This window comes from Hetaerina americana, unplaced genomic scaffold, assembly GCF_022747635.1.
Source record: "Hetaerina americana unplaced genomic scaffold, ioHetAmer1.1.p SCAF_7, whole genome shotgun sequence".
Lineage (NCBI taxonomy): Eukaryota > Metazoa > Arthropoda > Insecta > Odonata > Calopterygidae > Hetaerina > Hetaerina americana.
In genome coordinates this window covers 25,910,681-25,923,960 of record NW_027287316.1, presented here as the reverse complement: position 1 = coordinate 25,923,960, position 13,280 = coordinate 25,910,681, and the positions used below count along the sequence as shown (strand labels likewise).

Here is a 13,280-nt window from a genome sequence, read left to right as displayed (position 1 = left end):
TCTGATATAAATAAAACAGATTGTGTATCATTATGTCCATGAATTGTGACGTGAAAGTAAGGCCATGGATTTTAAGGATTTTTCAAAATATTTTAAATTTATGATGACCGAATTAAAAATAAAATGCTGTTCTTCTTAAGGAGTAACATACTTTATTTTGGGTGTAGTATTCAATGATTTTCATTTTCAAATCAACCTTTTAATGTTTTTTTGGAATGGGCAAAAGCTAAACTGTACTGACTTCTAATCTTTCCGTATTGAGGTACAAACCGGCACTATAAATACAACTCTGTAATTCCTTCTGTATCCAGGCACCATGTGGTCGGACCTATAAGTACAACTCGCCGACATTCATCTCTGCCAAATTTCCAACTGATCTCAATGCTTGATATGAGTTCTCATTTGTTTTCTTTCAAAATTCCGTTTTCGATCAAAGTTCCAGGAGTACAATGTTAAATGCAGTCGCCTTCCCAAAAAAATGAAGTAAGTTTCTGCACCGCTCAAAACAACTGTCGAACGATCATGTTTTTATTATTCTTAACTTAGCGACTTTAATTTGTTCCTGTGTTATTATCTTTCTGTTCTTGGGAAAAATTACCTAAACACAAATTGGTCCAAAACCATTACCTAAAATCATTCGAATGTCTTTCTTTTATCTATATCTGCTAAATGAATGTATCGGAAAATGTACACAGTCTCCTGACAGTCTTTCCTTTCCCCTCTGGCTAATTTTTCCACTTTCAATTTGTTTCAAGTGACAAGTGAAGTTACGGGGATATATGAGTACTTTCATGTTTTCTTTGAAAAGGGAGGTAGTTCACTTACTCTTCGTCCTCCTTCCGGTCCACCTTCAACAAGTGTTTAAACAAGTCATTTTCGGGGAACGCAATCCCCGATGAAGGGACGATCCTCGCAATGGTTTGGTATTCCCCCGCCATAGACCTCTGAGTCCGTGTTCCCGGGCGGTCTTCAACAGAAACGCCACCACGTCCTTCCTGCTGAAGCTGTTTCGGACACAAGTTTCAAGGACGAAAACGTGTCGGTTCACGGAAAAACCAGTGTTAATATTTGAATAATGCCATTAAACAACCAAAGTTAAAAAAATACTATCAAAATGTAACCATCATGCAGAATTATTTAATAACTTGATCTATTTGGAGGTATTTACGTATTTTTTAGGCATGTGACAATATTCTCTTTCTCATTGCAGATGTTCAGTAACAGATCTCGCGCCAGCGGGATAATCAAATCTCGATAAAATGGTAACAGCATATCTTCGTAGGAGGAAGATACAGGTAATTTTTAAAAAGGCTAATATCAGGAATGGATTGGGGATTATGGCAGGATATAAACGATTCCTCAAGGAGTAAATGAGGCAGGAATAATATCTTAGTGGTTGGCGTCCGTTATTCACAATTGTATATAGCGTGAATGCGACTTAAACTACAGCAGTGTTTCAGGTTTGGGATTATTTGTGAAAGAAGTAAAGTCTGAGGATTAGAATTAGACAATCCTGCATATATTGATCGAGAGCAAAGGGGCTTATTCGGCATACAGGTGGACTTTGAGTGAATGCGTGAAAAGTAATTTAGAAGTTCTAGAGATTGAAATATTTGAGGGCAGGAGCAATGACGCGTATAATAATGGTACTCGAAGTTCATATTAAAATAGCTATGATATGAAAAATATGTTGGTCAAAGCAGAAAGAAACGAGGTAGTCTGGTTCTTTTCGAAGAAAGGACAGGAAAGATGGCCATAAACTTCCCAAGAATGGTCATCACTAGAAAAAACTGAGCGTGGGCGGCCTTCGATACTATTTGAGAGTAGAAATAGTGTTATTGTAAGGCACTTGAGGCTTGTTGAGCATAGTTCGACTTTATAAAAATTGTTGTGAGCACAAGGAAACTACATAACCGTTATTCAAAAATAGCATGAAGACAGTGTCAGTGATTTTTGGACTTATTTTCTAAAGAGACTGCCATTTTGTTTCATGGATGGAATTTTCTTGAATCTTTATTTATTATCGGTAAAACACAATATATTTAATAGGATCGAACCAGCATATTACAATAAGTTTAGATAAGTTACTTTACCTCAGGGTACTCTTGGTTGCATGAATTTTTTAGCAATCTCGAACCCCGCGAAGGCTAGGCCTGCCTGCAGAGGCCCAATCAGACAGCTTATCGAGACCCCTTTATAGAGGCCTCTCCAGGTCCCCCCCTTCCTGCAGGGCGAAGAAAGGAGTAAGGTAACATGGGATTACTGAATTGATTCTGTAGGGTTGTGCTCGAAATAAATTATGGGTGATTATTTTCAAAAGCTTGCAATGGCATGATGTCTAATCAAAGACTCGAAAAATGGTAGTTTTATTGTGCATAGAGTGATGTACACGTCTGTGGTAAGGCATAGGTGGAGATTCGTCAGAGCAATACTTAAAAAATTATGTCACTTACATACGTATCGTCTTGATTGTATCAAGGAAGCTTTTCTTCTTTCCGTCCGTAAGAGCAGCCATTTGTTGGTGTCTTCGGACTACCTCCAGAGGGTAGGTGAGCAGCATAGCCGTCGCTCCGGACACGGCACCGCAAACACCTTGCTCTAAGGGGTTTAACTCAGTACCCTTGCGCTCTGTTGAAATGGAACCACGATATATTAATGCGCCAGGCATCTACTGAAGATAATTTCTTTAAAGGCACAAGAGTTTAGAAATGAACCGAATGAAATGAACCTGACAGATCAGTGGTGGCACTGTGCACCATTATCTTGGATGTGCGGTGGGGAGGTTGTGGTGACAGTTGGGGGTTCATAGTGGTAGTCACACATTTTTTTTGCCCATAAACGAAATCCAACGTTAACTTCCGTAAGTTTGCAAACGCGATTCTTCAATGTACACTACGGTTAATAATAACCGTGCGTCACAAACCAATATCACGCGTGATTATTCTAAAATATTATCCGTATCTAATTATTTAATTACAGAAGGTATTTGATCGAACCTCCGGCATAAGGTGCTATAACAACGAACACGCATGCACTCCTGCATTGAAAGTTTGTTTTCGAATCTTACATGTACACAGAAACTCGCCTTCTTACAGCAAATAAGGTACTTCTTTTGTTTGATTGTTCAATAACGATTGGTCTTTATGAAAACTAATTTATGTGATTGTCTTCCATTTTGTTTTTACTGATTGTAATGTGGCAGAAAGAACGAGCAGCTGGATGGGTTGGTTGCAAGTTCCACCTTTCTAATTAATTTTTTTTATTCTTTAGGATGATTTTCTTTCGTAGGTCTTGAATTCTCTGATTGCGTGTGAATGTATTTCCCAAGCAATGATTTCAACTTCTTCAGCATGCTGTTTCAGTATTTAAATGAATTACTTTAATTAAATTGATTCTATTTGTTCCTATCCAAATCAAAATGTTTTTTTAGTAGGGATTGCATTCCTTTGGACGACTTGCCCAATAAATGTTTAGCGTCAATAATGTGAAATGTTATGTCAAGTCTAACTACTCCCCCTATTTGCCCTGCGTTCGCCACGTATCCGCACTTCCTTATCTCCATCACTACTTGCTACCCTAACAATCTCCAGGCTGAATCGTGCACATGGTTGGGATCAGGCTTCTCTATTTCCAGTTCTACTTTAATAATGTTTTTGAATTGAAACTACATCATCAAAGAGCGTTCTTCCATACTCTAAAAAATCTTTGATCGCTTAAGTAAGATAAGTGTTTGAAAAGAAGAAATATTAAGCATAGGTTTGTCGAATAATTAATCCTAAGAAAAAGATTTTTCTTTCATAAATATCTTACCGGCATACACCTCTTTAAGCAGGCCATACATTCCGAAGCGTATTGCTGCATTGGGGACTACACCAATGAGCGATGCGGAATACCCGGCGTAGAGGCCGCGTATTCCTTCTTTCTTAATGGTTCCTCGAATGGTCTGTTGCAATAGAAAATAAATGAATTTTAAAATTATAAATTAAGAAGATGTGGGCGTGTGTTTTCCTTAACGTCATTCCACCGCATAAGTATTACGTTTCTTTAGTCTATGATTTTTTATTACCGAATGAATTTATTTTTCGAATTTCGTTCACACCATATATTATTTCTGAAGCCCTGAAACATTTCTGGTTACCTCAGAGAGATTTCTGTACTCCTTGGGGCTGGAGACTGCCATGGTGGTCCTGGCCACATCAAGCGGGTAGGTTGCTGTGTGGCCCAGCAGACCAGCCATTGCGCCCGCCAGGAATCCAAGGGCCGGCTTGGACCTTAATAAAAAACATCGTGCGGCTATAATTTGAGTGTGGTTGGGTCTGTGGTAGTCCCTTTTTCAAATTAACCAATAAACCCTTTGGACTGAATCGTCCAGTCAGGAGATTAGATTTTAAATATTTCAATTTATCGTTAAATGTAGGAGTATAAAAGGGAATAATAAAATAGTCTTGGGAATTCAATAAATGAGAAGGTGGATCATTAAGTCTACGACTCGTGACTAGAAAGTAAGGCCTTGATTTAAAGGATTAATGAAAATCATTTCTTCATTTTTGATCACGAAATTAAAAATATAATGCTGTTCTTCTCAAGGACGTAAATATATTATCTTAAGTGTAGATTTTGTTTATTAATATTTCGAAATCTACCTTCTATGTAGTTTGCGAATGGAAAAAAGCTGAACAGTACTGACATCTAATCTTTCTGGATCCAGGCAACAACCGGCACAAAAAATACAATTTTCTCACATTCACGTCTGCGAAATTTCCAAATGGTGTCAATGCTTGATCTGATCTCTAATCCAGTGTCTACTTTTTAAAATTCTGTCTTTGATTAAAGTGCCAATAGTCGTCTTCCCAAAAAAATGAAATGAGTTTCTGCAATGCTCAAAACAACTGTCAAACGACCATGTTCCGGTTAATCTAATCGTAGCGCCCTTGAATTGTTCCAGTATTATAATCTTTATGTTCTTGGGAAAAACTACTTTTAAAACAATTTGTCCAAAACCATTTCCGATAATCATTCGCACGCCTTAATTTTATCAATGCCTTGTAAATGAATGTATCTGAAAATATGCACATCCTCCTGGCGGTCTTTTCTTCCCCCCCTGCTAATTTTTCCGCATTGAATTTGTTTCATGGGTAACCTTTTTCATATTCCTTGAATCCATAATGGTCCATTAGTAAGGAGTAGTGGTTTGAGTTCTATGCATTCTGCGCTGGAAATATATTCCGGTAGAAGCAGTGAAGTAACGGGGATTTATGGGTACATTTATGTTTTCTTTGCAAAGCGGGGTAGTGGGCTTACTCTTCGTCCTCCTTCCGGTCCACCTTCAACAAGTGTTTAAACACGTCATTTGCGGCGAACGCAATCCCCGATGAAGGGACGATCCTCGCCATGGTCGCCGTATTCCCCCGCCAAAGACCTCTGAGTCCGTGTTCCCTGGCGGTCTTCAACAGAAACGCCACCACGTTCTTCCTGCTGAAACTGCTGTCGGACACCTGTTTCAAGGACGAAAACGTGTCGGTTCACGGAAAATCCAGTGTTAATATTTGAATGATGCCATTAAACAACCAAAGCTAAAAAGTCTCTACCAAGATGTAACCATCATGCTGATTATTTAAATATATTGATCTATTTGAATGTATTTACGTATTTTTTAGGCAAGTGACAATATTCTCTTTCTCATGGCAGATGATCGGTAACAGATCTCGCAGTGCCGGCGGGATAATCAAATCTCAATAAGAATAAATAAAAAAGATAAAAAGTGATAATTCATACCTGGAAGTTTATTTTGGCCAATTCTAATGGAGCCGCAGCCGTTTTGGCGACGGCGGACGATGTAGCCCCGGCCAGGAAAGACGAAAAAACGCCTGTCTTCATCTGTATATCAAAGGAATACTAGTTAGAATTTTAGAGTTTTTTTTGTAGCATGTATGATAAAAAAAACCCCCCGTAAATTGTGTTTATTTATATTTTGGTGGTTAGAGCCCATGCAAGGGAAATGGCGAGCTACTTGAATTAAGAAGTCGCATAATTACCAAGAATTAAAAGCGTCTTTATTTCTTAACTACATGTCACCCTATAAAGTACTATTTCATGAATCTAATCAAGTCAATGTTAACACTGAAAACCGCAATACGATGACGTATTAGTAATCAATCGTACCATGAATAATTGTTGAACAAAGGTATGCAAGTATTGTGAATAGAATATTTATGATCAACCATCGAACTATGAAAATCCTTAAATCCTAGAATTGTTCAATTAGTGTATAATTAAATTTACATCGTCAGTGTCAGGGACATGAATCCTGGGTCTTCTTAAACGATTATAATATTAAAATTGATGCGTATTCTATAAGTATTCAAATACCTCAATGTTCAACGTGTCAACACCTTCCCTACCTTTCTTGAAGACAGCCAATGAATATCCTCTCATTCCTTACAATATTTGGCATCTTATGTTCGCTCGATTTGCGTGAGGTCACGGCACATTTACCCCAGTCCTACGAACTCACTTCTATAAATACTCCCATTATGTCTGAAAGAATATACTTCCGACCTTCTTTATATATAATATCTAATTTGCATGCTTATGCCTTCCCTAGTGTTTTTAACCATCATTATTCATAGTCCTCGCCTTGATCATTTTTCACTTTCTTAAAAGTATATATCTGATGCAATGCTTCTAAATCATTTCTAAATCTGTACTCTTCCTTAAAACGAATGCTTGACGATGATGTATGTGATAGTTTGAGTTTTCAATATCTCACCACGTCCGTTTTCTTATAAATGATTTCTACCTCTTACCTGGCGGGTTGATTTCGTGATTGCCTTGATTGCAATTCTTTATGTGACGCACGCGAAATGCGAGCTACATTTCCATAAATCTATTCCCTGAACAGTTTCCATCAAAATTGTCACATTTTCCTTCAATAAGTAAACTAAAAATAACATTTTCCAGAATAAGATTCCTATTTAGATTGCCTTTAATGAATACAATTCCTAAACTCTTCCTAGTTACCCTTTTCCAATATGGTTTGTGTGGCAGATTGACCTTGATTATCACAAATGCCGATTAATTTTAAACTCTGTTATTATTATGTATAACCATGTAACATACCTTTGACCTAGCATTGTGCAATGTATTGGAGATGCAATAGCGTGTGCTGTTTCAACCCATGCCAAGAATTGAATAGTTTTCATAGCACTACTTATCACGCTGGTATGGGCGCCAAGAGTTCGATGAAATAGAATTTGTGACATTCTAAGCGTATTATCAACTGGTTAATCAATGTTACATAATTGAAATAATTAAGTTGGAATAAATGATTGAATTCAGTCGCTTTCTTTTATCGAAATTATCAAATGTCAGCGACGTATTTCTAATTCATTTTTCATTTATTCAATTTGAGAATTAATCCACGTCCTATTTTAAAACTTTTGCAGACACACTTCATTTCGAAGCACACGTGATTTTACATGAACTTAAGTCCGAATTATATAATAATAAATTCATATTAATTTTTCCTTTCTTTTCGATAATACTGTCATGTTTAATCAAGTAAATTCTCATGGCAATGTTTTTCAATTGGAACTGTAAGTGGTAGGTAAGCAAATGGTCAAATGCAAAAGGTAATGGCCTTAGTAATGATTAGGTTTCAGTGAACACATAATAGGTGCGAATTATTTTAAACTCAAATAAATCTTGGTGTAAAATGGTGGTTTTATCCATTATTCACTACCGAAAAGGACTGATGGATACTACAAACTTACCTTGTTGTCTGATGTGTTGTCCATTTTTTCTCGGAAATACGAAAAACACGTGCCACACACAAATGTAATACGTTTTTCGAGCTTATCTCTTTCGCAGTGAACAAATATCGCATCCACAATCGTCGAACGAAGGGAAATATTCTGAAATCGTTGCTTGGCAGCGCAACAATGGGTTCGTCCGTCTATTAGATATGGCGCAGGCGATATGGGAATTTCAAACTATATTTTCAAGACTGCAGTTCTTTATATTGTTTGATGAAAATACATGCAATTCTTCTTCAATATTCAAATGATAATTCATCAAAACATCTTGAAGATCATGTCACATAAAATGTTTACGGTCATCCCAATCAACCATATACAAGCGTACTATATTACCCATGATGATTGAGCGTCTCATTTTTTCTATTTTTTTTTAATATTTCCACGAGATTAATTGAATTATGAATTTTTTTATATTCCTAACGCATATGATATTATATTTTGACGTTCGCCATTGGACAATGTCGGCTGGATTTATTGTTTAATTATCGGGAGGAATATTTGTGAGAAGGTAATTATGATTGATATTAAAGGGAGATGACATTCCTTCCTGTTCATAATGCTCAATAATAAAGGTATACATAATTATAGTATAGTAATGCGATGTTAAGAGGTCAAATCGAAAGATACCATTTTTTTCAATGCCGGATGTCAATTCACAGAAAGCCGATCCATCACATTTCATCGAATCATGTTACAATATGAAAAAAATGATTTTTTAATATTTATATATTATATCCTCAATTCTCTAATCATATGAGTAGAAAATTGAGTAAAAGCAAAGGATATTCATTTCTATTTATTCGATTGTAGATTATTGCCTTCCGGCTCTCGAGGAAGCTCATAACGTTACTTGAAATGACGTGTTGTAATACATATCTAGAAATCAATTTTGAAGATAATGGCTGCAAATGATTCTCATTATCTCTGCCTTTATGCATAGGATGTTTCCAATCTTCTAGTCGCCAGGTGATAAGCCGTCTTCTGTCGACTCAGGAAGAAAATTTAAATTTAATTTATGTTGTCTGCTGAATAAAACAAAAACTATCCGTCGTACAACAAAAAATGATTTCCGTCATAAGTAACTGAATTTAGTTACCTATTTTTTATCAAAATGATTCAACCAAAACTATTAAATGCTACCTTAAGTCCTATATCATGTTACTGAAATAAAAGTTTTAAGAAAACGCTTTAATCAGAGCAAAACGGTTGGACTAACGGAAGTTTTTTGATAAAAATTCTGAATAACGTCAACGAGATGGCAAAAGCGAAGGTAGGGCAGGAAGGTAATAATATCCTGGGTTAGATTGAAGATTTTTTGAATGGTAAGGTTCAAAGAGGAGTGATATATGGAGTTGGCTCAAATGCAGTGGAAGTTACTTCAGGTGATGCCCAGGGAAGTATCATCGGACCTCTTTTATTCCTACTCTGCGTCAACGACATTGACTCCGTAGTGACCAGTAAGATACGTTTATTTGCAGGCGATGCAGTGGTTTACCGTGATATCCGTGATCCTGAGGATACACCTGCTTTGTCAGATGACCTTCATGCTATATAGCTTTGTTGCGACACTTGGCAATTAGAATTAAACTTAAAAAAGTGTGTAGTCATAAATGTTTGGAGAAAGAGCGATTACCACCCGACCACCTGATCACCGGTATTGGGATAACCGAAATGGAATATTAAATACTTGGGCATTACCTTGATTCACAAATCTCTCCTGGGTGAAACACATACGGGGAATATGTGGTCAAGCTTAGAAAAAATAAGTATTTATTAAAAATGTACTTAGTAAATGTGATGAAAAGGCCAAAGAGAAATGTTATCTGTCATTAGCTAGGCCACATTTAGAATATGCTGAGGGTCTATGGGATCCTCACGAGGTATGATTGATTGCCGAATTGGATCGCGTGCAGCGTAGGGGAGCAACATTTGTAAAAAGTTGTGATGATAAACTTAGTATCGTATCCAAAATATTAGAGCAGTTGGGCTTGGATTCTATCACGGGGTGAAGGATAAATTACCGATTGAAGCTCTTGCATAAATTGGAATTTACTTCTAATAATTGTATAATTTCATATTTTTACAGATCAAGTTCCTCGAAGCACTCTGACTAGGCGGTTGTTCACTTTCCCGAAGTAAACAATGCACTTCCTTCCATGGGCAGTATGCAAGGCTGCCATGAGATATTTTTCAAGGCTATACTTCAAGGTGCTGACTGTTGAGAGGGATTCTGCGGGAGGTTGGTGAGAGAGAGAGAGAGAATTGGGACGCCTTACCAGGGTTTAAATTCTGGGGTTCTGAAAACATACGAGGTTAAAAAGGAATTGGGGCGCAACATTATTTATGAAGTATTAAATCATCCGGGTTGCCAGGGCCACAATAACTCACCCCTTCTGCATCTCCGATATTCTCCTTTGATTTAATTTGTAAAAAAAAGGCCTCAATCTATCTATCTTTGAGAGTTGGTGTTGAAAGTGTTCCACCATGTTCGATGCCTCTTCGCAGAGATACGAGTGTGTAGCATCATGACGCCATGTTTCTTGGAAACGGTTAAGTCTGGGTGCATTGGATTCGAAGGGAAGTTGTCCACCGTAGACAACGATCAAGTGTAACCTTACGACCAAGTCATATGGGCATGAGGCTCATTTTGACCCGAGAGAGAAAGGCCATTTTTTCATAGTTCTTCGCCCCGCTCAGTCGGTCTTCTGCTCACAGACAGTGTTGTTGTTAAGAAGTTCATTTTCGAAGACGTGTGTGAAACGATTGGATTATCGTGAGGCTATTATACATCACCGCAATTGTGTATACTGTTGTTTTTCTGCGATGGCGTTTATTGGATTTGCTTCCATAGTGGGCGACCAAGGGCCATCGCGAAACCGGAAAAAGTATACTGAAGCTTGCATCGAAGTTCTAGTGTTCGGCTTTTGCAGTTATCGGCTATGAAATCGCGTGATGGCGAAAGAAATTGCACCAGGGGTTCACGTCGACGAATTCAATCACGGAAACGGTATGTACAGAAATGTCGTTCTATAATGGGTCTTTAGTATTGAGGCTCAAGTGACGTAGTGTGAGGTCCTGCAAATGACGCGAATCCTGAAAACGGGAGTGTTTCGACCCTGATTTGCTTATAAAGTGAACGAGATGGAACAGCAAAAGAAGGGCAGGAAGGTAATAATATCCTTGGTTAGATTGAAGACTTAAGAGTTCCAAAGAAACGACAGGATATTGAGGGATCTGGGTTCGAATCCCAGTCAAGGCGAATGATTTTTACACTCTGAAATTGTTGCATTGAAATGACTTAAGAGTTCTTAGAGTCGTTAGTTACTCAACGCAAAGTGATGGATTTGCCTCGTTTGCTGGCCGAAATGTTGTGAGAGAAGTGAAATTCTTTTTCTTTTGCCTTCAAAAACGCTTTCACTCCATGAAATTGATATCTTATCCGGCCATTTACTTTTCATTAGCCTCTCACGGTAGCTAATATGTGAAAATGTCCATGCACCACCTACTTAATCTCTTCGCATTGCTAAAATCCTAAAATTGTTGGCATGATAAAGCCTTTGGCACTAGGAATTATTTTATGGGACTTTGTGCTGAATTGTAAACAATAAAAAATTGCTAGTTACGGTAAAGTTACAAAGTTGGGATTCTTTACGATTAAATGGAAATGAATTTATGCACTGTCATAAATTGAGTAAAGTTTACAGTAAATGTAATTACTTGTTCTTTGGCATGGGGATCCAAACACAAAAAAATGCCCAAGCATGAGGATCCGTTTATTGAGCAGGGAGATTTTTTGCTTCCCGAATCTTGACGCCTCTATATTACGGATTTAACACCATGGGAACAAGGTAGTGCAGCGTACTTTTAAGAAAAGATGCACGGGATTTATGTATATACGAGGGCGGTACAATAAGTACCCCTGTTAGAAATGTAGGAACCATTTTTTCAAAAATATTTTATTTTTTATTTTTCAACATAGTCCCCTTTTAGAAAGATGCATTTCTCCCACCGTTCGGACCATTTTTTTAACACCTCCGAAAAATAGGATTTGTCGAACTCTCCAAAATACGCCTCCGTCACGGCGACAAATTCCTCGTTTGATGTACATTTTTTTCCTGCCAGCCATTTCTTCATGTCAGGGAATAAGAAAAAGTCAAAGGGAGCAGGATGGACTGTATACGGGGGGTGCGGCAGCAATTCATTACGTAGTTCATGCAGTTTTCGAAGTTGACAGCCGGATCTGCTTGTTGTCCACCGTGAGCAATCGCAATTTTTTCATCGCCAACTTATCATGTGAAATATTAATTACCGTTCCGATCGACCAATCCACAGCCTCTGCTACGTGGACTTTTTGAATGATTTCCTCGGTACCACGTCTGCCGGGCGTCTTGGTCCATACTCATCAAAAACAGATGCTAGCCCATGCTTAAATTCGTTGAAACAATGTCTACCTGTTGTCATAGATGGCGAAGTGTCCCCATAAAGAGCATCCAACTTTGCTTTTATCTCCTAGCATTTCTTCCCACCCGAATACAAACATCAAATTACCGAACGATACTGTTCTTTTTCAATCATAGCGAAAATAACGAAACACGTCTTACTCGAACGCCTGCCAAATCCAAATTAGCCTATAAATCAGTCTGAATTTTGTTTCACTGTCATTTAATAGATGGCAGCACACAATGATAACATCAACTTTCCTCAGGAATGCCCTTTGTCGTCAACCACGGGTACATATTGAACCGCCCTTTTACTGTAAAAATGGTAATTTTATGTGCTTACAGCCATGAGCATTGAGATATATATTAAACAATATTCAATTGTAAAGCCTATATGCAAATGGTTTTGGTTGTACCAACAAAACTTTTCTTCCTCTCCTTCTTAAGAGCAGCCAACTGTTGGTTGGGCATCTCATGCCCAAATAGACAGTTTATGGAAACCCCTTTATAGAGGTCTCGTTTAATTTAATTATAACCTTAGCTTTCGTAAACCTAGAAATAGGATTTTTCAGTGTTTTGTACGGTTTGTAATAACCGTGTGTCACAAACCAATATCACGTGGGATGATCCTTAGATATCAAACAATTCTAATTATTCATTTCCGGAAGGTTTTTGATTGAATCTCTGGCAAAAGGATCTCAATTGATTTTACAATTCATCTAAAATCCATTTTATCGATCCATGTAATTCGTACTTCCTTTATCTCATCTTAAATGGATTATCTTTTTACTTTTTTAGGTAAGCTTAATTCTTTCTTCTTGCTTATTTATTTGTTCAACTATGGACCGTTTTTTCCACATTCCTGATTTTCTCATCCTCAACCCATGGTCTTCATTTTTCTATCTTTTGCTGTTCCGATTGATTTGTGTTTTTTTATAAAGTGTAATTATTATGTTTTTGAATCCAACTCCGTTTCCTCTATTATATTATTCTCTCAAACTATTGATCCCCGCTATGTTGTCGT

At 37.4% G+C, this 13,280-nt stretch overlaps 1 protein-coding gene across 1 annotated transcript in view; it reads right to left on the bottom strand.

Moving 5' to 3' along the window:
- Positions 1-13,280, bottom strand: part of LOC139696588 (uncharacterized) — a 66,541-nt gene that overhangs the window by 38,464 nt on the left and 14,797 nt on the right. The window contains exons 4-6 of the mRNA XM_071595392.1: positions 4,139-4,271; positions 3,811-3,943; positions 2,454-2,628 (exon numbers count right to left, since the gene is read on the bottom strand). Of these exons, the coding sequence (XP_071451493.1) occupies positions 2,454-2,628; positions 3,811-3,943; positions 4,139-4,271 (441 nt within the window). The remainder of the gene's footprint in view (positions 1-2,453; positions 2,629-3,810; positions 3,944-4,138; positions 4,272-13,280) is intronic.